General features: G+C 49.1%; 1 protein-coding gene and 1 pseudogene across 1 annotated transcript; both read right to left on the reverse strand.

Moving 5' to 3' along the window:
- Positions 1–5385: 5385 nt before the first annotated feature.
- LOC124705463 lies at positions 5386–7231 on the reverse strand (annotated as a pseudogene).
- Positions 7232–7355: 124 nt separating this feature from the next.
- On the reverse strand, positions 7356–10738 carry LOC124647209 (BTB/POZ and MATH domain-containing protein 2-like). Its single transcript, XM_047187179.1, has 2 exons — positions 10368–10738; positions 7356–8087 (listed from the first exon to the last, which is right to left on the reverse strand). Exons 1-2 carry the CDS (start codon positions 10725–10727, stop codon positions 7356–7358), a joined length of 1092 nt encoding a protein of 363 aa, XP_047043135.1. The 5' UTR covers positions 10728–10738.
- Between the last annotated feature and the right edge of the window lie 13938 nt (positions 10739–24676).

A 24676-nucleotide genomic window follows, 5' to 3' on the forward strand; every position in this document is an offset into this window, starting at 1 on the left:
GTATTACTCAGTTGCTCTAATGGTGAGCCAGTATAGTCTTCTACTCCTTCCAGCTCTCCTGCTATGTTACATAAGAATTACTAGCAAAAGTGCCCGTGCGTTGCATCGGATTTATTTTAAATTAAACCACGTACATTTGTTCTTTCTACGAACTAAAATGATCATATATAAGTAAATCATTGCACATATATTTATAAATTAAAATGAAACATTATGGTTTGTTTTATTGTAGTATTGAGAAATTCGTAGAATAATTGTAGTAGTAACACTTGATCAAAGCCATGTTCCTAAATCAATGAAAGTTGCATTAATCCATGTTCTTCCAAATAAATGATGTAGATTTAATGGATTAAAAGGAAAACTTTGTTCGCATAAAAGAAGAAACTATTGGGTCTTTTTTTTATAATCAATACCACATATATTCATAGCATTAATAAGTAGTACATTGTAGAGATACATGAGCTATCTTTAACGATTACAAACTAATTAAGTCAAAAAAACAGCAAAATTTCTTCTTCCATAGTATAATTTTGTACTCGATCTCTAAATGCAGCCAAAGATAAATACCGATACTGGGTCTTGGTACCACACAAAATAGTCCTATTTCGCTCCAATAATATAATTTTCTTGCAATCTTAGGGAAAAAAAGTACGGTACGAGCTCTTGCTGAACTTAAGCATCCGCATAAACAAAAACAAATAAAAAGACAATAAGTGTCTCCATGTAACTGAATCAAAAATATCTATCTACTTTTAATAACAAGCTGCGTACATGCCAATCTAAAATTAAAATCTATTTTTCATCCGGCCATGGGTGTACGATCTTTGGAGATGCTTGTTAAACTTGCACGGTCATAAGTACATATGAAGTTACGAATACCCATGTAAAAACATGCGACTGTGTATCCACGCCTCAGGACACCGTGGTGCTTTGGGTTCGTGTTTACCGGGAGACGTTGAGTCCGCTTTCGCTGAGCTGATTAATTCATCTACTCCGTCAACATGTCTTCTCGAGAGAAATTATTCAGAAGCAATATGGTGACCGGTGCTTCAAGACTTGCATCCTCTGAAACACAAGAAGGCGACGTGTAGGATCACCCAACTTTTGACGGAGAAGCAGATCGAGTACTTCCTCTTTCTCTTCCTATCCCTGATGTACTATATACTATGTATAATACCTAACACCAAGGAACAAAAAACCACCGGTCTCGGCTAATAAGTATAGCCTCGTCTGTCGATCAGGGACAACATGGAGATTGGAGAAGACTTTGGACGGGCTGCAGATCCAATGGGGGCTGGGGTAAAGCTGAAGGCTGGAGCCTCAGAGAGAGGAGAGCGCCCGGCCGTTTCCAATCTCGCGTGAGCCGGTGATCGAAGACGACTGTCGGCACGATGCTCCCGTGGTCTGCTTCTTTCCCCTCCCGCTCGTAACCCTCCTCCTCCTATAAGCAGCCGCATTGTGGCCCTCCGTGACGAGCCGGCCGCCATGGGCTGCGAGAGCATCACCATGTGCAGGGATGAGGTGGGTTAGCTAGCTCTCCGTCGACCGATCGGCTGATCCCCATCTCCTTGCGACGGCCCGAGCGGATCAAGGAAGTATGACTGATTCCGCGGGATTTTGATGTACCGGCAAGATCTAGTAGAAGTTGCGTGGCGTTCGAGCACGGAGACGGCATCCAGCCACGCGGGAGTCTGCCGCCAGCGCCAGTAGCATGACTGCGTCATCTTCCTCTAGCGGTGCAGCGGTAGATCATGCCGGCCGTATAGCGATTCGGATCAGGCCGACGATGCCCTCGATCCGCGCGCGGGACCTGTTTGGCTTCCCGATCATGACAGACGACAGGCTTCGTTTGGTCGTTATTTATAGATGGATCAGGGGGAGTCAAAACAGCCAAGGACTCTACGTTTTCCTTTTCTTCCTGGACTTGGGTGAACAAGGTGACCTCCCGTACGTAGCTAAACAGCTCAGGGACTCTACGTTTGAACGGTTGAGCTCCTCCCGTACGTGGCCAGGGGCGGGACAAGACAGAGGTTGCCGTTTTAACTTTTCATACGCTGAACCGTTTTTTAATATGCGGTGCCATAATCCAGTATTATGTAAATTGGTGGGAGGGCAAAACGGTCCCAAAAAAAGCGTTGACGAAACTTTTTAGCAGAAACCTTAGCTCCTTTATTATTAGGTATATAGATTAGTTGTGTATGTTTCAGGGTAGAATAGTTCTCGTCCGAAGATTTACTGATTTAGCATGGGTATGTGATTTTGACCCGAAACAAATAAAATGGAGTACCGATTTCCCAAGCTTCCGTCAGAGCATCTCCAACAGGCGCGCTAAAACGCCCGCGCGGCATAAAAACTGCCGGCTTGCAGCGCACGGGAGGAAAGTCGACCCTCCAGCAAGCGCTGCAAACCGCGCGGCGCTGTAAATTTTTTAGGGCGCGGGCCGGTTTACGTTATCGCGAGCGGCATACTTTGTGCGCCGGCTACAGCGCGTGGCATCGCTCGTCCACGCGCGAGAAAACCCCCGCACTGAAACTTCCCCTTCCGCGTCGCCGCCCGAGCGCCCAATCCCTCGTCTCTGCGCGGCCGTTGGCGCAATCCCGACAATGGATGACCCCTCCGGCAACTCACCGACCCCTCCCTACTCCATCCCACCCTCCGCCGCCGCCGCCGCGCAGATGGCAGCCGCGTAGGGCGCCGGCAACGCGCGGGCGGCGCCGAGGAGGAAGGCGCCGTCGACCAAATGGCCATACATCGGTGCCGCCGAAGAAAGCGAAGGCGCCCGCCTCCCGCCGGCCGCAGCCTCCTCCGACGACGAACCAGACGCCTCCTCCTCCTCCAACGAACCATCCGGCGCCTCCGTCCGGCAACCGCGCGGGCGCACATACAGTGCATGATGAAATGCCCGAGAGGTAAAAAACACTACTTTTCATCCAAATTGTAGTTTAGATGCATACATAGCCGGAGAATAATGAATTTCATTGCAATGCAGAGTCGATGATGAGACATTCATGGAGACAATGAATGTTGGATCTTCGTTTATGCTGTTTTCCGCGCCCGCGTGTGCTGTATTTTGGCGCGTCCGGCGGAGGACCATTTATACCGTCCGCGCACGCGTTGCATATTGGCGCGTCCAGCAGGGCAAAAACCGACCCAACGCGCGCTATCCGTTTACCGCGCGACGAAACGGAGGTTTAGAGCATCTCCAGTCGCGTCCCCCAAACCGTCCCCCAAAGGGATTTGGGGCGCGCCGGACAGAAAATGCGTTCCAGCCGCGTCCCCCAAAGCCCATTTTTGTCCGGCGCGGCCCGATACGGTGTCCGGCGCCCCGAGCCCGTCCCCGTCCCACGGGGACGCACCGGGGACGCCGGACACAACGAAAAGCGAGGCGGGGAGTGGCGGGCCCGACCCGTCAGCGGCACAGGAAGGCTAAAACCCCGTCGCCTACCTTTGGTCAAGCGACGTTAATGGCGTCCCTGTTTTCCCAGGCGACGCAGGGACGCGTCTCGTCGTGCATGGCCGCGTGGCCGTCCGCGCCGGAGTTATTGTGTGCAACCACCCGCTGCCGCCGCTGTTTTAAGACGCCCTGCAGTTCTCGCCGATCATAATCCTTCTCGTCGCCGCCGCCTCCCCCTCCCAGATCTTCTCCTCGCCGCTCAAAAAATGTCGAGCTCGTCCTCCCGCAAGATCACCGCGGCGAACGGCTTCGGCCACGGCAGCCTCACCGTGGCGGAGGCGTGGGCGCTGTACCACGCCCGGTATCCAGTCCCACCGGACATGCGGCTGCCAGCGGCGGCGGGCGGAAGATGGCCGTGAACGGCATTGGCGTTCCGCCGCCGCCGAAGCCGAAGACGGACCAATGGAGGGCGCCATCAAGGCCCGTCGGGCTCAACTCACCGCCGAGGAGCGGTTGGATCCGACATGGGCGGTCAACGACAACGACGCTCGGTGGACGACGTACTTCCGGGCGAAGTACGACTATCGAGATGCACGGCACCGAGCAACCTCGTCGGCGGCCCCAACAGCTGGAACGGGGAAGGCCGCGCCCTGTTGCGGGGTGTTCCGGGCGCACCCTCGAGAACGTCATCCGCGGCCTCCGCAACGGCGCTCCAAGGGCTGGAGATGCCGTCGTCGCCGCCGTCGTCTCCTCAATGGCAGCCGAGGAGGACGACGTGCTCGTCCTCCTCGCACTCTTCTTCCTCGGGACCGGCGCGATCGACGCCGTCCTCGTCGTACCGGTCGGCGCCCTACACCGTCCCCAAACGGGAGGTCAAGGAGGAGCCGGCGACGCCCGTCAACACGAGGCGTGGCGGCAGCGGCGGCGGGCGGCAGCAAGGGAGCGCGGCGGCGCCCTCCTCATCCCGAAGCCGGAGGTGAAGGAGGAGCCGGAGGAAGCGTCGCGGGCGGCGCTGCGGCGGAGTACGAGCGGCAGCAGCGGCTCATCGCCGGCGGCGATGACCCCGACGACTGCCCGGGGCTGCGGGCGGCGTTCTTGGCGTCCATGGACGACAAGGACGCCTGGAGAGGCGACCTGGACGCGGCGATCGCCATGTCCATCCGCGACTCCGGCAAGCCGCTGGTGGACCTCACCGACGACGGCGAGGCAGGACCAAGCGGCTTGGTGAAGGACGAGCCCGTCGACGAGCGCGTCAAGCAGGAGGTCGTCACCGACGAGATGTACAACTTCCAGCAGTACTACGACGCCTCCGGCCGCCGCAAGTAGTTCTAGATTAGGTTTAGTTTTAAAGTTAGTCAAATTTCGTTCGAATCTATGTAAGTTTGGACAAATCTAATCGAATCTAGTTAAGTTTAAAATTTGCGAAATTTTGTTTGGGGGACGCGACTGGGGAGCGACGTCCCCCAAACGCGGCACGAACGAAACACGTCCCCCAAACGCTCAATCCGGCGCGGTTTGGGGGACGCGGCTGGAGATGCTCTTAGCGCGCCGGTTTTTTGTGCGCCTGTTGGAGATGCTCCGAGGATGACAGCTCCAAACGGCGCGGCAGATTCCAGCATCCATAGGACAGCATCTACCGTAAAACAAATTGATCCGAAATATGTTGGCCCATTCGTCAGTTCTTTTCTTCACTACAACACACACGCCAGACGCCAGTTCATTATAACAGCACCAGAACAATTCTTCACAACCATGCTTCTGTGTTCTGCTGATTTTGGAATTTTCAGTCGAAAAAAATAGCATCCTCTTCTTTCTCTATTGCCAGATCTTCGCTTTTAAGAGAACACATCTCTAACGCAGACACCTGCTTCCATACTAGTCAGCGAACTAATTCTCGTAACTAAAAACAAAAAGTAACGCTGAAGTATGCAATAGCTATAGTCCAGAACTTTTTCGTGACAACTTACGCACTCAGATCTCCTGAGCTCTGACATGCTCTCCAAATTGGAATGATCATACAATACCAAATTGGAGTACTTTAGACTACATATATCTAGATAGTTCCACAAGCATAGCTCAAGTAAACATCTTAAGAAGCTTCAGGGCATGGCATATCCAAAAGAAAAGAAACAAAAACACAAATGGGCTGCTAATTTGCTACGCCATCCTTAACTTTGCATCCGAGATCTGACAGAACACTCGGGTCACCTCACCTATCGGCATGAGTACTCGGTACCAACTGAGCCCAACACTTAACAAGACTCTCTGCATTATCAAGCTCCCAGGCTCCCTACTCAGCAAATAGAGACTTGCAGCTTGACAAGATGTCAGATAATACTAACCATATACCAAAACACCATACTAGAGCTATGCTTGAACGCCTGAAGTTACACATGTTATGTCCTAAACCTCCTTTTGAGCTCAGCAACGATCAATGGGAATTTTAGAACCGATGCATAACCATCAGTGAATATAGCCTCCTTGAAATTTTCCTCTTGAACAAAGAAGTCCATGCACTTCTTTTTTCAACTCTTGGCAGTTGTAGGTTTCAGCGCAAGCTAAGATAGTTGCAACTGTATATACCGACACTTTATCCCATAGCTTCCGGGCACAAACAAACTTCAGCCTGTCAAGCGCATACCGATCGGCAGCAGCGAGTAGATTCTGAATCATCTCAGTGGAACAGTCCTGATGCTCGTCTTCTGCGGGCAATTCATCTGTGTATATGAACCGTAACATAGTTTTAAATGTTGCAGGTGTGATGTCGTGCAGCGTGATGGACGACATTGTAGCCTTGGCCATGGAACCGAAGAGCTCTTCTTTGAAGACAGGTGAGCGGGCAGCAAGAACCGCTCGGTGAGCAGGGAATGTCTCACCGTCAACGACAAATGAGACATCAGTGACTATAGCCTCCTTGAAATTTTCCTCTTGAACAAAGAAGTCCATGCACTTCTTTTTCAACTCTTGGCAGTTGTAGGTTTCAGCGCAAGCTAAGATAGTTGCAACTGTATATACCGACACTTTATCCCATAGCTTCCGGGCAGAAACAAACTTCAGCCTGTCAAGCGCATACCGATCGGCAGCAGCGAGTAGATTCTGAATCATCTCAGTGGAACAGTCCTGATGCTCGTCTTCTGCGGGCAATTCATCTGTGTATATGAACCGAAGCATAGTTTTAAATGTTGCAGGTGTGACGATGCCGTGCAGCGTGATGGACGACATTGTAGACTCGGCCCTGAAACCGAAGAGCTCTGGTTTGAAGACTGGTGAGCGGGCAGCAAGCACTGCTCGGTGAGCATGGAATGTCTCATTGCCAATGACGAATGACACGTCTGTCCCGTCAGTTTGATCTAGCAGGCGGCCAAGATGGGTAACAATGTCTGAAGGCGGCACAGGAATAGGACTGTCATCAATGACCATGATGGCACATACAAATGTAACATGTCCCTCTGTTAAGAACTTTTTCTCCAGAGTACTTATCTCGATAAACTGATTCCATCCAACGGAGTTTTTATTTCCCATGGTTCCGAAGGTTTCTAACATCCTTGCCCCAAAGGGCAATGGTTCGCCGTCCCTATCTATCATGAAGGCCTCGAAGATGGCATTGACACTACTGGATTTGCTCAAGTGGCTGAGGAAGATAGAAGTATACTCGCCATTGTATTCGACAGCACGTCCTCGCGGGTAAAACTCAATCCTCCAGAGGTGTCCCCCAGCCGAGACGACGTCGGAGTGGACGGCCTCCCCGATGGGAAGCTGCTTACTTTGCTCGTAGTCTAAGCTGAACTGAAAGACAGAAGAACCCAGAATGGTGGTCTTCGCATCCAGCCCTGACATCTTGGCTCGCTTGCTCACTGAACAATGTTTAAGCAAATGTAAGAAGAAATCACCGCAAAACATATCGACCTAAGCAACAGAAGTTACGAGAAACTTGACAGTATATCACAAGCTAAGGAATGATTCAATCCGCGGAATCGAGATAGAGCACAAGAGGGCACTCACTGGCTCGAGCTCGAGAGCTGCGGGTAGTGGCGACGGTTCGCCTGCTTTTGAGCTCACTGGCTCGACACATCCTTTTGAGCTCAGCAACGATCAATGGGAATTTTAGAACCGATGCATAACCATCAGTGAAAACAGCCTCCTTGAAATTTTCCTCCAGCACAAAGAAGTCCATGCACTCTTTTTTCAACTCTTGGCAGTTGTAGGTTTCAGCGCAAGCTAAGATAGTTGCAACTGTATATACCGACACTTTATCCCATAGCTTCCGGGCACAAATAAACTTCAGCCTGTCAAGCGCATACCGATTGGCTGCAGCGAGTAGATTCTGAATCATCTCAGTGGAAGAGTCCTGATGCTCGTCTTCTGCGGGCAATTCATCTGTGTATATGAACCGTAACATAGTTTTAAATGTTGCAGGTGTGATGTCGTGCAGCGTGATGGACGACATTGTAGCCTTGGCCATGGAACCGAAGAGCTCTTCTTTGAAGACAGGTGAGCGGGCAGCAAGAACCGCTCGGTGAGCAGGGAATGTCTCACCGTCAACGACAAATGAGACATCTGTCCCATCAGTATGATCTAGCAGGCGGCCAATATGGGCGCTGATGTCTGAAGGGGGGACTGGAATAGGACTGTCATCGATGATCATGATTGTGAAGTGCCATTCTATTAAGAATTTTTTCTCCACAATAGTAACCTCCTCACAAAACATACGAGCTCTCGCGACCATGGAGGCGACGGGCGCGTGCGCGCCGCCGCCGCCCTGATCTCCCTCCCTGGGCCTCCCCTGCCTCCGCGCCTACCAGATCGAGGCTCCCCGCTCCGCTCTCCCTCCGCCCCTCCTGCTGACCTGCGCTGCTGTTGCCGGTGCTGCGGGAGCCGGGCTCCTTCTTGCCGGTGCCTGGGCGGGATCCGCCGCCGCTTCAGCCGAGCTCGGCGTGGCCGCCTCTCCGCCCTCGCCCTCGTCGCTCGGCCTCCTTCGCCTCCCCTTGCCAGGCTGGGCCTCGCAACGGTCGCCGTCCTCGAAGGCCTGGAGCTATGGCTGTCGAGCCCTCTACTCCTCTTCATCCGCCACCGCCGCCTGGCGCCCTTCCGCCCTCCCCGTTCAGGCCGACGGTCTTCTCCTCCGAGCAGAGGCTGCTCCTCTCCTGCTCCCGAAGCCCCCCTGCTCCAGCGACGAACACGCAGCTGCCCTGCGCTTCGCCCCCATGCGCCCCTGCTGCCGACGTGCGCCCGCGTGAAGAGGAGTGCCGGCAGCATGTGGGTCGTCGCTCCGGCCGAGCCTTGCCGTCGCCATCTCCGTGGGGGAAGCTCGCAGGCGGAGCCTCGCCTTCAAGAGGTGGGCTCGCGGGCGGTGCTTCCGCTGCCTTGAGCGTGGCCACCATGTCGGCACTCGTCGGGAACCCTTCCGTTGCATTCGCTGCCGTCGTCCGGGTCATCGGGAGCGCAACTGCCGCCGTCGCTCTCCGGCCGGCCCCTCTCCTACCTCGCAAAGCTGCTCTCCTACTGTTGGTTCTCCTCGACCTTTCCAGTCTCGGAGCTGGGCCGAGGTTGTGCGCCATTCGCCGCCATGTGCATCGGTGCTGCCATCTTGCCCACCTGGAGTTGGCGGGGATGCCTCTGACAATGCCGCCGTCCGGGACTCCGACTTGCAGGCCCAATTTGCTTCCCTGCGAATGGAGCTCCTCCAGCTTGTTGCGGACCGCATCGAGGAGGTTACTCGGCCGCTGCGGGACGAGGCTGCTGCAATCAAGTTGTGGCTTGCGCGTGCTGTCGGAAGCTGGGAGCGCGCGGAAGAAGCTTCCACCTGTGGTGTTGGGCGTGCCCCTGCCCGAGCTTCGGATGCTAGGTTGAGGGACCCTGAGCTCTTGGAGTCCTTCGGCCCTTACTCGCCTGTCCGCCGCCCCTGTGACTCGTCTCCTCCTGGCCTCGACGCCTTTCGCCTGCATCTTGAATGTTGCTCTGGTCCTGCTCCTCTTCTGCCGGATGTGGCTGATGACAAGGTTGCTTCCCCTGAGGGTCTTCAGAGCCCAATCTCTGAAGATGTCGAGGGCTTTGGGCTGGCTGAGCTCTTTGTTGAAACTCCTGTCTCTTTCGGTTGAGCACTCGAGGCTTGAGGCTTCTGCGTTTGAACATGTTGAGGTGGTTGATGTGTTGGATGCTCCCTTGGTGCCTTTTGCTGAAGATCCCGAGGTGGCCGACTCCACCAAGCTTTGCGATTTCTTGGCCAACTTGGCTTCGAAAAAGCTGGCGCTCATGTCGCCCTTGTGTGAGCCTTTGGAGGAGATCCCTGCTCCCAGTGTTGTTGTTCCTGAAACAGTTCCTGCGGAGGACATCCAAGTTGATCCCGGGGATCCCGCTGCCGACAAGCTCAATGTCTTCTTGTCATCGATTTTTCGGCCTGCGCCTCCGCCTATCCTTGCTTCACCGCCCTCTAGGAGAGCCCGTGCTCCTAAGGAGGTGGCCACCACGCCTCGTCGGAGTGGTCGCATCGAGAAGCGGAAGCAATCGCGGAAGGATGCTACAACTCAAGAGTTGCTCGCGCGTGTTTTGGGTGTCTTGAAAGAGAACGATGCGTTCGATGACAACGCCCTTGCTGCCTTCATTGACAAGTTTAAGACCCCTTTGTCGCCTCGCTCCATCGCGATGCTTGGCTCCCTTGTGAAGAATGTGGAGAAGGTGAAAAAGCCCAAGGGCAACAAGGTCGGCGCCAAGAAGAAGGCGGTTGAGATTACATGATGGATGCGGTTCATGCAACCTTCGTGTCGTGTTGTCGAATAGGTAGCACTTTGTCGTTGACAAGTTGGTCGATTTTGTTGTGTGGTTGTTTTAGACTTTGGGAGTAGTCCGCATGTCGGAGGTACTCAAGTTTGTATGGTTTTCGATCCGATTTTCCTTATAAACTGGATCATTTTCCTCTCTTCTTAAATGAATAGCCAGAGCTCCTGGCGTTTGCTCCAAAAAAAAAAAAAGTAACCTCCTCGAACTGATACCATCCCCAGTCAACTTTATCTTCTTCAAAGGTTCTACATAACCGTTGTAGGTCCACCCATGTAGTAGATAGTTTGCCGTCCCTATCTATCATGAAAGTGTCGAAGATGGCCTTGACACTACTGGATTTGCTTATGAGCCTGAGGAAGATAGAAGTATACTCGCCTTTGCATTCGACAGCACGTCCTCGCGGGTAAAACTCAATCCTCCAGAGGTGTCCCCCAGCCGAGACGACGTCGGAGTGGACGGCCTCCCCGATGGGAAGCTGCTTACTTTGCTCGTAGTCGACTCTGAACTTAAAGACAGAAGAACCCAGAATGGTGGTCCGCGCATCCGGCTCTGACATCTTAGCTCGCTTGCTCACTGAACAATTTTTAAGGAAATGTAAGAGGAAATTATCACAAAACAAATCGAGCTAAGCAACAGAAATTACCACAATCGGACAGTATATCACAAGCTAGGTAATGATTCAATCCGCGGAATCGAGATAGAGCACAAGAGGGCACTCCCTGGCTCGACAGCTGCCGGTAGTGGCGGCGGTTCGTCTGCTGGCGAATGGTGCTAAGGCGCCGCCGACCGCTCCTCCGACCTCCCCGCACCCGTCCCGGAACGTCCGCCGTACGCCGTGTGCCCCGCCTCCTCTGCCCTGCTGCTGCTCGTCGTCTGCACCTGTGGCGCCGCCCCTCGCAGCGGAACCCTTGAGCATAGAACTGTTCTTTGCGGGCCTCCTACGGGAGGTGCCTATGGGCCGCACTAGGAATACATCGATTGGCCCCACCTCTTTGGGTACTCCCAAAGCTTATACTAAAAAAATGGATTTGCTGGAAATCAGACATCAATAAGTTTAAATCGAGCGCTTGGAGATTCGTATTTTATATTTGTAGATTCGTGCTCTGACTTTTGGGCTATTTATGTGTGTTTGTGTTGTTATTGGCCCGACGCGTAAGCGGGTTGACCTTTTTTTGCGGGTTTCACGAAGTGGGCTTGTGGAGTGGGCTCGTGGTGAAGGTTCCGATCTACAAGGTGTCTTTCTCTCCCATGGAACTACATATTTTCAGTTGCATCTGGGTTGCAACTGAGAATTTTTTTTTACATGTGGATTGCAATTGATATTTTTTCCAATTACATGAGCCTCGTTGCAACTGAGATTTTTCCAGTTGTGCATATGTTGTAACTAAGAATTTTCACATACACGTGAGTTGCAACTGAGATTTTTGTAGTTAGGCATGCGTCGCAACTAAGAATTTTCACTTACATGTGGGTTGAAACTGAGTCTTTTCCAGTTACACGTAAATTGCTACTAAGATTTTTCTTACGTCTTAAATGGTTGCTGAAAGGATCGTATGCCGCACCTAGAGGGGGGGTGAATAGGTGCTAACCAATTTTTAGTTCTTTTTCAATTTAGGCTTGACACAATGGTAAATTCTCTAGATATGCAACTATGTGAATTTACCTATATGACAAGGTCAACGACTAAGCAAGATATAGCTACGCAATATATAGGGGAGATAATAGGATAGAGATAACCGAGAGTGGAGCACGCGGAGACACGGAGTTGATTCCCGTAGTTCCCTTCCTTTGCAAGAAGGTACGTCTACGTTCGGAGTAGTGTGGTCGCTACCAAAGCCAGACCAATGCCACGAAGGCTTCACTCAGGTCTCCTGTGAGCACCGCCACGAAAGCCTAGCCCACTTCCACTAAGGGATTTCCTCGAGGCAAAAACCGGGCCTTTACAAGATTCTTGGGGCACACATCCACAACCAAATTGGAGGCTCCCAAATCTGTAACACAACAACAAGAACAATATCAAGTACAAATATCTAGGGTTTCTCAAAAGAGGAACACTAGCAAAGGGCCCTCAAGCATATGAGGGGGAAATGCAAATCGCTTCGGTGAAGATGTAGATCGGGGACTTCTCCTTCGAATCTCCAAAGATAAAGAGCTTTGGTTGGGTGGAGGAGGAGATCTTGTGAATATTGAGTTTCTTGAGTTGGCTCTAATGGTGGAGAACTTGGGGAATGATTGAGAAAACAAGGAAGGAAGAAGAAGGGGGGTATAAATACCCCCTTCAAAATCCAGCCGTTGGGGATTCTCGCAGGCCGGATAATCCGGCCTAAGTGAGGGCCGGATAATCTGCCCCACCCCCTGAAAAATCCGGCCCTGGGGAAAATCCGGCCAAAAATCCGGCCCCTGTCCAGGGCAGTACTGAGCCACTTCATCCAAAGTCCTTAGCCGATTTTTGGGGCCCGGATATTTTGCAAATATCCGGCCCGGAATATCCGGCCTGGGAAAAACTCCCTGCTTCTTTTTGTCTCGTTTTTCAACACGAAACACCCATATACATGTATATATATATATATTCTTTGCACCACTTCATCAAACATTAGTGTATCACATATATTGACATCAAACATTCAAAACATAAACCGAGAGATGTTCTTTCAATCTCCCCCTTTTGGTGTTTGATGACAATATACGGATTTGCAATAAAACCACTAGAGAGAACCAACTTGTTGGCAAAATATAGAGGCACTCTCCCTACATGTGTGCATACAAGTAATTTGCATTTGAATACAAATGCACAACACATAGGTGCGAGGTGCCTCATCACAAGATATCCAACATGAGCTCAACACAAGAGACATGGGCATATATAAAGTTGAGACAAGGTGATAGAGATTATACCCATATGGAGATACATAATACCGGATATATAAAATAGGGAATTCTATTTTCGTGCCCTCGGGTCCTTAGTTGTGCTCAGTTTTTCCAGCTCCTTAGTTTTTCCTCAGTTTTCCCCAAGACCTTGTCTGAAACCATCACATGTGTTGTAACGGCCGGTTGCCCGACGGTTGACTGTTATCTTCTGACTAGTGGGGCCACGTAGAGCCCGCAAAGACACGTCAGACCATCCATCTTTGTTTGACCATAAGCATCGCTGTATCCCTGACCAAAACGCGCACGAGTGGGGCTTCGGTATTGTTGGAGATATGCCCAAGAGGCAATAATAAAAGTGGTTATTATATATCTTTATGTTTATGATAAATGTTTATATACCATGCTATAATTGTATTAACCGAAACATTGATACATGTGTGTTATGTAAACAAACAAATGAGTCCCTAGTAAGCCTCTTAACTAGCTTGTTGATTAATAGATGATTAGTTTCATAATCATGAACATTGGATGTTATTAATGACAAGGTTATATCATTATATGAATGATGTAATGGACACACCCAATTAAGCGTAGCATAAGATCATGTCATTAAGTTATTTGCTATAAGCTTTCAATACATAGTTACCTAGTCCTTATGACCATGAGATCATGTAAATCACTTATGCCGGAAAGGTACTTTGATTACATCAAACGCCACTCGCGTAAATGGGTGGTTATAAAGGTGGGATTAAGTATCCGGAAAGTATGAGTTGAGGCATATGGATCAACAAGTGGGATTTGTCCATCCCGATGACGGATAGATATACTCCGGGCCCTCTCGGTGGAATGTCGTCTAATGTCTTGCAAGCATATGAATAAGTTCATAAGAGACCACATACCACGGTACGAGTAAAGAGTACTTGTCGGAGACGAGGTTGAACAAGGTATAGAGTGATACCGATGATCAAACCTCGGACAAGTAAAATATCGCGTGACAAAGGGAATTGGTATCGTATGTGAATGGTTCATTCGATCACTAAAGTCATCGTTGAATTTGTGGGAGCCATTATGGATCTCCAGATCCCGCTATTGGTTATTGGTCGGAGTGAGTACTCAACCATGTCCGCATAGTTCGCGAACCGTAGGGTGACACACTTAAAGTTGGATGTTGAAATGGTAGAACTTGAATATGGAATGGAGTTCGAATATTTGTTCGAAGTCCCGAATGAGATCCCGGACATCACGAGGAGTTCCGAATGGTCCGGAGAATAAGATTCATATATAGGATGTCATTTTATGTGTTTGAAAATGATCCGGTGCATTTATGGAAGGTTCTAGAAGGTTCTAGAAAAATCCGGAAGAAAGTCACTTTGGAAGACGGAGTCCCGAAGGGACTCCACCACCATGGCCGGCCAACCCTAGGGGGTGGAGTCCCGTGTGGACTCCACCTAAGGTGGCCGGCCACCCCCTCCCAAGGGAAGGTGGGAATCCCACCTCTAGTGGGAGTCCTAGCTTGGGTAGGTTTCATGTGATATGGAAGGTTTTGGTTTGGGGTCTTATTCGAAGACTTGTAGACCAACTCTTGGGTGTTCCACCTATATAATGAGGGCCAAGGGGAGGGGGCCGGCCACCACAAAGCCACAAGCTGGCCGCACCCCATAGAGGCCGGCCACCCCCTCTCCCCAAACCCTAGCCGGCCCACTCCTCCTTCTTCCCCGCACGCTTAGCGAAGCTCCGCCGGGATTCTCCACCGCCACCGACACCACGCCGTCGTGCTGTCGGATTCAAGAGGAGCTACTACTTCCGCTGCCCGCTGGAACGGGGAGGTGGACGTCGTCTTCATCAACAACCGAACGTGTGACCGCGTACGGAGGTGCTGCCCGTTCGTGGCGCCGTGATCAAGATCTTCTACGCGCTTTTGCAAGCGGCAAGTGATCGTCTACCGCAGCAACAAGAGCCTCATCTTGTAGGCTTTGGAATCTCTTCAAGGGTGAGACTCGATAATCCCCTCGTTGCTACCGTCTTCTAGATTGCATCTTGGCTTGGATTTCGTGTTCGCGGTAGGAAATTTTTTGTTTTCTATGCAACGTTATCCTACAGTGGTATCAGAGCCGTGTCTATGCATAGATGGTTGCACGAGTAGAACACAATGGTTTTGTGGGCGTTGATGCTTTTGTTATCTTTAGTTTGAGTACTTTGCATCTTTGTGGCATAGTGGGATGAAGCGGCTCGGGCTAACTTTACATGACCGCGTTCATGAGATTTGCTCCACGCTCGACATGCAACTTGTATTGCATAAGTGGCTTTGCGGGTGTCTCGTCTCTCCTACTATAGTGAAGATTCAATTTACTCTTCTATTGACAACACTAATATCACCGTTGTGGTTCATGTTCGTAGGTAGATTGGATCTTACTCGAAAACCCTAAACCACGTAAAATATGCAAACCAAATTAGAGAACGTCTAACTTGTTTTTGCAGGGTTTGGTGATGTGATATGGCCATAATGTGATGATGACTATGTATGAGATGATCATTATTGTATTGTGGCCACCGGCAGGAGCCTTATGGTTGTCTTTAATTTTCATGTTGAGTAGTATTTCAAAGTAGTTGTAATAGTTGCTACATGGAGGACAATCATGAAGACGGCACCATTGACCTTGGTGCTTCGCCGACGATGATGGAGATCATGCCCGTTGATGATGGAGATCATGTCCGTGCTTTGGAGATGAAGATCAAAGGCGCAAAGACAAAAGGGCCATATCATATCACATATGAACCGCATGTGATGTTAATCCTTTTATGCATCTTATTTTGCTTAGATCGCGACGGTAGCATTATAAGATGATCCCTCTCACTAAAATATCAAGATAATAAAGTGTTCATCCTTAGTAGCACCGTTGCCAAGACTTGTCGTTTCGAAGCATCTCGTGATGATCGGGTGTGATAGATTCAACAAGTGCATACAACGGGTGCAAGACAGCTTTTGCACATGCGGATACTAAGGTGGCCTTGACGAGCCTAGCATGTACTGACATGGTCTCGGAACACGTGATACCGAAAGGTAGAGCATGAATCATATGATTGATATGATGAACACTTTGAGTGTTCGCCATTGAAGTTACATCTTGTCTCGTGATGATCGGACTTGGTGTGGTGGATTTGGTTCGTGTGATCACTAAGACAATGCGAGGGATATTGTTTTGAGTGGGAGTTCACCAAGTTTTTAATTATGTTGAATTAAAATTTGAACTCAATTTGTCATAAATATTAGTCTAAACTATTGCAAATATGTTGTAGATATGGCGTCCTCAATCAATTTTAACCAGTTCCTAGAGAAAGAAAAGCTTAAGAGCAACGGTAGCAACTTCACCGATCGGTTCCGTCATGTGAGGATCTTCCTCAATGGCGGAAATCTGCAATATGTGCTTGATGCACCGCTAGGTGACCCTCCTGCAGAAACTGAAACCGATGAAGTAAAGAATGTTTACGCGACTCGGAAATCTCGGTACTCTCAAGTTCAGTGTGCCATCCTATGCAGTCTGGAAGCCGATCTTCAAAAACGTTTTGAGCACCACGAGCCACATGAGTTAATCAATGAGTTAAAGACTATCTTTGAAACTCATGCGGCCGTGGAATGCTATGAAGCATCGAAACACTTCTTCAGCTGCATGATGGAAGAAGGCAGCTCCGTTAGTGAGCACATGCTCGCCATGACCGGGCATGCGAAGAAACTCAGTGACTTGGGAATAGTGATTCCTAACGGATCGGGGATTAATTGTGTCCTTCAATCACCGCCACCTAGTTACAAGAACTTTGTGATGAACTACAATATGCGGAACATGAACAAAGAGTTACCCGAACTCTTCTCCATGCTGAAATCTGCTGAGATTGAAATCAAGAAAGAGCACCAAGTGTTGATGGTCAACAAAACCACCAGCTCAAGAAACATGGCAAGTCTAAGGGAAAATTCAAGAAGGGTGGCAAGAAAGCTGCCACGCCTCCCGTGAAACCTAAGACCGGCCCTAAGCCCGATGCCGAGTGCTATTACCGCAAGGAGAAGGGACACTGGAAGCGTAATTGCTCCAAGTATTTGGCGGATCCGAAGAGCGGCCTTTTCAAGAAGAAGAAAGAAGGTATATCCGATATACATGTTATAGATGTTTATCTTACCGGTTCTCGTACTAGTACCGGGTATTTGATACCGGTTCGGTTGCTCATATTTGTAACTCGAAACAGGAACTAAAGAATAAACGAAGACTACTAAAAGATGAAGTGACCATGCGCGTTGGAAATGGATCCAAAGTCGATGTGATCGTTGTCGGCACACTTCCTCTACATCTACCTTCAGGATTAGTTTTAAGCCTCAATAATTGTTATTTTGTACCCGCGTTGAGCATGAACATTATATCTGGATCTTGTTTAATGCAAGACGGTTATTCATTCAAGTCTGAGAATAATGGTTGTTCTATTTTTATGAATAATATCTTTTATGGTCAAGCACCTGAAAAGAATGGCTTATTTCTGTTAGATCTCGATAGTAGTGAACACATATACATAACATTGATGCTAAGCGAATTAAATTGAATGATAATTCTACTTATATGTGGCACTGTCGTCTTGGTCATATTGGAGTGAAACGCATGAAGAAACTCCATACCGATGGATTACTTGAATCACTTGACTTTGAGTCACTTGATAGATGCGAAGCATGTCTCATGGGAAAAATGACTAAGACTCCATTCTCTGGTATTATGGAGCGAGCTACTGACTTATTGGAAATCATACATAACGATGTGTGCGGACCAATGAGTGTAGCATCGCGCGGTGGTTATCGTTATGTTCTAACCTTCACAGATGATCTGAGTAGATATGGGTATATCTATTTCATGAAACATAAATCCGAAACTTTTGAGAAGTTTAAGGAATTCCAAAGTGAAGTAGAAAATCAACGTAACAAGAAGATTAAATTTCTACGATCTGATCGCGGAGGTGAATATCTGAGTTATGAGTTTGGCATGCATTTAAAGAAATGCGGAATACTTTCACAATTGACACCGCCGGGAACACCACAACGAAACGGTGTGTCCGAACGTCGTAATAGAACTCTCTTAGATATGGTTCGTTCTATGATGTCTCTTACTAATTTGCTGTTATCATTTTGGAGTTATGCATTAGAGATAGCAACATTCACTTTAAATAGAGCACCATCAAAATCCGTTGAAACGACACCGTATGAATTATGGTTTAATAAGAAACCTAAGTTGTCGTTCCTGAAAGTTTGGGGTTGCGAAGCCTATGTAAAAAAGTTACAACCGGACAAGCTAGAACCCAAAGCGGAGAAATGCGTCTTCATAGGATACCCTAAGGAAACTATAGGGTACACTTTCTATCACAGATCCGAAGGCAAGATCTTTGTTGCTAAGAACGGAACCTTTCTTGAGAAAGAATTTCTCACTAAAGAAGTGACTGGAAGAAAAGTAGAACTTGATGAGATTGAAGAATCTCTGCTCGTTGATCAGAGTAGCGCAAGCATCGGAAGATGTTCCTGTACCGCTCGCACCAGAGAACAGAGGAAGCTAATGATAATGATCATGAAACTTCAAATGAGATAGCTACTGAACCTCGCAGATCGACAAGGGAACGTGCCACTCCTGATTAGTATGATCCTTGTCTAAATGTCATGATTGTGGACAACAATGATGAAGACCCTGCGACGTATGAAGAAGCGATGATGAGCCCAGATTCCAACAAATGGCAAGAAGCCATGAAATCCGAAATGGGATCCATGTATGATAACAAAGTATGGACTTTGGTAGACTTACCCGATAGCCGAAAGGCTGTCGAGAATAAATGGATCTTCAAGAGAAAAACAGATGCCGATGGTAATATTATCGTATATAAAGCTCGACTTGTCGCAAAGGGTTTCCGACAAATTCAAGGTGTTGACTACGATGAGACTTTCTCACTCGTAGCGAAGCTAAAATCTGTGAGGATTTTGTTAGCAATAGCTGCATTTTTCGATTATGAGATTTGGCAGATGGATGTCAAAACGGCGTTCCTTAATGGATACATTGAGGAAGAGTTGTATATGGTACAACCCAAAGGTTTTGTCGATCCTAAAAATGCCGACAAAGTATGCAAACTTCAGCGTTCAATCTATGGACCGAAGCAAGCATCGAGAAGTTGGAACCGACGTTTTGATAAGGTAATCAAAGACTTCGGGTTTATACAAGTGTCATGGAGAGGCTCGTATTTACAAGAAAGTGAGTGGGAGCTCCGTAGCATTCCCGATATTATATGTAGATGACATATTATTGATTGGGAATGATATAGAACTATTAAGCAGATGTAAAGGGTTATTTGAATAATAGTTTTTCAATGAAAGACCTTGGTGAAGCATCATATATATTAGGCATCAAGATTTATAGAGATAGATCAAGACGTCTAATAGGTCTATCACAGAGTACATATCTGGACAAGATTCTAAAGAAGTTTAGAATGGACGAAAGTAAGAAAGGATTCTTACCTATGTTACCAGGCAAGGTCTTGAGTAAGACTCAAGGTCCGGCTACGGCAGAAGAAAGAGAAAGGATGAGTCAAATCCCCTATGCCTCGGCAGTAGGCTCTATCATGTATGCCATGCTATGTACAAGACCGGATATAGCACATGCTGTTAGTTTGACTAGCAGATATCAAAGTGATCCAGGAATGGAACACTGGACAGCGGTCAAGAATATCTTGAAGTACTTGAAAAGAACTAAGGATATGTTTCTTTGTTATGGAGGTGACCAAAACCTCGTTGTAACAAGTTACACCGATGCAAGTTGGAACACTGATCCTGATGACTCTAAGTCACGATCCGGGTACGTGTTTATATTGAATGGTGCTGCAGTAAGCCGGGCAAGCTCGAAGCAAGGTGCATGGTGGCGAAATCCTCAACGTAATCGGAGTACATAGCGGCTTCGGAGGCTTCATCGAAGCGGTATGGATGAAGAGGTTCATTATAGAGCTCGGTGTGGTTCCTAGTGCATTGGACCCACTAGTCATCTACTCGTGACAACATGGGTGCCATCGCCAATGCACAAGAACCAAGGTCACACAAGAGGCTGAAGCATATCAAGCTGCGTTATCATTCGATTCGCGAGTACATCGAAGATGGAGAAGTAAAGATTTGCAAAGTACACACCGATCCGAATGTAGCAGATCCGTTGACTAAAGCTCTCCCTAGGGCAAAGCATGACCAACACCAGAATGCCATGGGTGTTAGGTACCTTACAATGTAATCTAGATTATTGACTCTAGTGCAAGTGGGAGACTCGTTGGAGATATGCCCAAGAGGCAATAATAAAAGTGGTTATTATATATCTTTATGTTTATGATAAATGTTTATATACCATGCTATAATTGTATTAACCGAAACATTGATACATGTGTGTTATGTAAACAAACAAATGAGTCCCTAGTAAGCCTCTTAACTAGCTTGTTGATTAATAGATGATTAGTTTCATAATCATGAACATTGGATGTTATTAATGACAAGGTTATATCATTATATGAATGATGTAATGGACACACCCAATTAAGCGTAGCATAAGATCACGTCATTAAGTTATTTGCTATAAGCTTTCAATACATAGTTACCTAGTCCTTATGACCATGAGATCATGTAAATCACTTATGCCGGAAAGGTACTTTGATTACATCAAACGCCACTGCGTAAATGGGTGGTTATAAAGGTGGGATTAAGTATCCGGAAAGTATGAGTTGAGGCATATGGATCAACAGTGGGATTTGTCCATCCCGATGATGGATAGATATACTCCGGGCCCTCTCGGTGGAATGTCGTCTAATATCTTGCAAGCATATGAATAAGTTCATAAGAGACCACATACCACGGTACGAGTAAAGAGTACTTGTCGGAGACGAGGTTGAACAAGGTATAGAGTGATACCGATGATCAAACCTCGGACAAGTAAAATATCGCGTGACAAAGGGAATTGGTATCGTATGTGAATGGTTCATTCGATCACTAAAGTCATCGTTGAATATGTGGGAGCCATTATGGATCTCCAGCTCCCGCTATTGGTTATTGGTCGGAGTGAGTACTCAACCATGTCCGCATAGTTCGCGAACCGTAGGGTGACACACTTAAAGTTGGATGTTGAAATGGTAGAACTTGAATATGGAATGGAGTTCGAATATTTGTTCGAAGTCCCGAATGAGATCCCGGACATCACGAGGAGTTCCGGAATGGTCCGGAGAATAAGATTCATATATAGGATGTCATTTTATGTGTTTGAAAATGATCCGGTGCATTTATGGAAGGTTCTAGAAGGTTCTAGAAAATCCGGAAGAAAGTCACTTTGGAAGGCGGAGTCCCGAAGGGACTCCACCACCATGGCCGGCCAACCCTAGGGGTGGAGTCCCGTGTGGACTCCACCTAAGGTGGCCGGCCACCCTCCCAAGGGAAGGTGGGAATCCCACCTCTAGTGGGATCCTAGCTTGGGTAGGTTTCATGTGATATGGAAGGTTTTGGTTTGGGGTCTTATTCGAAGACTTGTAGACCAACTCTTGGGTGTTCCACCTATATAATGAGGGCCAAGGGGAGGGGGCCGGCCACCACAAAGCCACAAGCTGGCCGCACCCCATAGAGGCCGGCCACCCCCTCTCCCCAAACCCTAGCCGCCCCACTCCTCCTTCTTCCCCGCACGCTTAGCGAAGCTCCGCCGGGATTCTCCACCGCCACCGACACCACGCCGTCGTGCTGTCGGATTCAAGAGGAGCTACTACTTCCGCTGCCCGCTGGAACGGGGAGGTGGACGTCGTCTTCATCAACAACCGAACGTGTGACCAAGTACGGAGGTGCTGCCCGTTCGTGGCGCCGTGATCAAGATCTTCTACGCGCTTTTGCAAGCGGCAAGTGATCGTCTACCGCAGCAACAAGAGCCTCATCTTGTAGGCTTTGGAATCTCTTCAAGGGTGAGACTCTATAATCCCCTCGTTCCTACCGTCTTCTAGATTGCATCTTGGCTTGGATTTCGTGTTCGCGGTAGGAAAATTTTTGTTTTCTATGCAACGTTATCCTACAGGTATATCGAATGACAAGTGGGGCCATGCCTGTCGTCATGGTGAACAGACAGATGTCATGGGATGGCTTAAGTTGGGGCCGAGTTGGACGCTAGAGGATTCGGGGGAGGGTTTTGGATCAGGTCGGATGAACTTCCGGGTGCTTTCCTCAAGAACTTGGCCAAGGCCAGAGGTAGAAGAAGAGAGACATAAGGATGAACTCCGTTCTAGATCTTCTCTATTCCATGAACAATAAGGTTACAAGTTTTTCTACACAGGGATTATCGTACATACGTGCCCGTGAAGAGGGCTGCCCCCTCTCCTTATATAGGGGAGAGGGTGGCTTACAGGGGAAGAAACCCTAATGGCATCTTTGAACAGACAAACTACTTTACAAAGCTACTTTAATCATAGGTGACGCCGGTATCTTCTTTAATCAGGGAGGCCTACGTCCTCCGGTTGCTTTCTGGCGTCACCTTCTTCTTTGGCGTCAGGGCTTCGTTTAAAGCTTCTTTGCTTAGGTCACCCTTGTCCTCTAGCTCTTGAGAGAATCTTTTGACCAGTCCTGCCGACGTGCTACAGTGCACTTCTTACCGGCAGGCCGGTGTCTTCTTAGCCCATACGGGTATGCCTCTCTTTGGGGATACCGGTATAGATTTACTTAGCCAAACGCTTGACCTTGTTCTCCGGAATAAATATCAAGCCGGTATCTTGATGGCTCAAACCATCCGGTTTGGCATGCCTTTGGCATACCGGGGGTCATCCCCCCAACATTAGTCCCCGAAGCTGGTATAGCCAGGTGGATCTCATCCGACGGGCCATGCCAGGTTCCTATCTCACAAGGTACCGGTTTGATCTTTCCGGTACTTTGTTCAAAGATGCCGGCCTCTTTGCCTTAGCCTCTTTCTGTTATCTTCCGGGTTCTTCCGGTACCTCATTTCATATTCACATCTTTCTTTCTTTGCAGAGTGTCTCCGGTGTCTTTTCCTCCGGTATCATTAACATTTAATCCCTCCTCGGCGAAGTCGAGAATTTCTCGGCACGATGGCTCCGCCGAGACATGCGCACCGCTTCGACGCGTCGCTGTCGCGTGGTCACTTCGCTTCGGCTTCTACGCCAGCATTAAGTGTGCCACACCGGATCCTTCTGGCCATTCCGGATCCGTGCGGCGACCTCGTGGCCTCTTAATTTTTACGCGTGTATCTGCGCGCCACGTGGCGGCCCACGAGGCGAACCGCCGCGGCCCGACGATTTGCGGCCCATTTCCTCCTCTCTCTATATAAGGGTGGAGCGGTTCCACTTCACCTTCTTCTTCGCATTTGCCCCCATTTCCAGAGCACTTCGAGCCCTTCGCCCCTTGCTTCCTCGCCGCCGCCGGTCGCCGCCAGAGCGCTGCTCCTGTCGAGGTTGCGACGCTGCTCTCGCTGCGCTGAAGCTTTTCACCGCGCGGAGTTCCTGCTGCGTTCCCTCTCCGCCGCTGATTTGAGCTTCCTCCGGCGGACTTCGCCCTTCTCCGTCGCCGGCCTTCGTCGACGGCCACGGGCTCGCCATTTCTCCGGTGAACTTCTTCCTCGTGTCTCCCGCAGCCTCAGGTGAGTCCCAATGCTTGTTTGCTCTCCTTTTCTCGTTTTCCAGATCTTGGGTTGGTAGCATATTTATTCTTTCTTTTCTTTTGCTTTTTCTCTTACTCGTAGATCTTCGCGCAAGGGTAGATCTTGGGAAATCTGTTTTTCGAGTAGATTCCGGCATCCCGTAGGCCCGTATGTCTAGAGGGGACCATCTTTCCGAATCTTCCTCCAGCAGCCGCGAAAGTCAAGCTTCCGGTGAGCCCTTGGCTGAGCGTATCCGGATGGAAACTGATGCCGGAACGAGTCAAGATGCCGACAATTCTAGCTAGGCTTCCGGAGCGGATCTTTCCGGCATCACTCGCGGAGCCTGGAAGGGTTCGGAGGTGACTCAGCACGAGATTGACTGGTTGTACCGGTCTAGAAGGATACCGGAAGGAGTATCCTGCCGGATTCCGGGCGACGAGATCGAACCGGATCTGAAAGATGGTGAATTCGTCGTTTTTCTCGCCCACTTCGAACGCGGCTTCGGCCTTCCTGCCTCAGATTTCTTTCGCCAATTTCTTGATTTCTACAAACTCCAACCTCACCATCTTCCTGGCAATGCCATCTTCTATCTCTCTTGCTACGCAACGTTCATGGAGGCCTACATGGGTCTCCGCCCTACAAGCGAGACTTTTGCTCGCTTCTTTTCCCTTCGGATTAACTCCGTTCAGGGCAAAGAGATTCCCAAGCCTAAACCCCCCGTTCAATGCTGGTCTTGTATCATTGGGTCCCGCCAGGGGAGCCCCTTCTTTAAGTTTGCCGGTCTCGACTCATGCCGAGCATGGGAAAGGACCTTCTTCTATGTGAAGAACACCGGCGCCTCAAACCTTATTAATCTGCCGGCTTTCAATCCGGCAGTGCCCACGAAGACCAACTGGAGCTACAACCCGAAGGAGTCTCACATAGAAACCAACCGGATTGTACGCTTCATGAAGCAACTTATGAAGGACACTGCCATCTG

Source organism: Lolium rigidum, chromosome 4 (genome assembly GCF_022539505.1).
Source record: "Lolium rigidum isolate FL_2022 chromosome 4, APGP_CSIRO_Lrig_0.1, whole genome shotgun sequence".
Lineage (NCBI taxonomy): Eukaryota > Viridiplantae > Streptophyta > Magnoliopsida > Poales > Poaceae > Lolium > Lolium rigidum.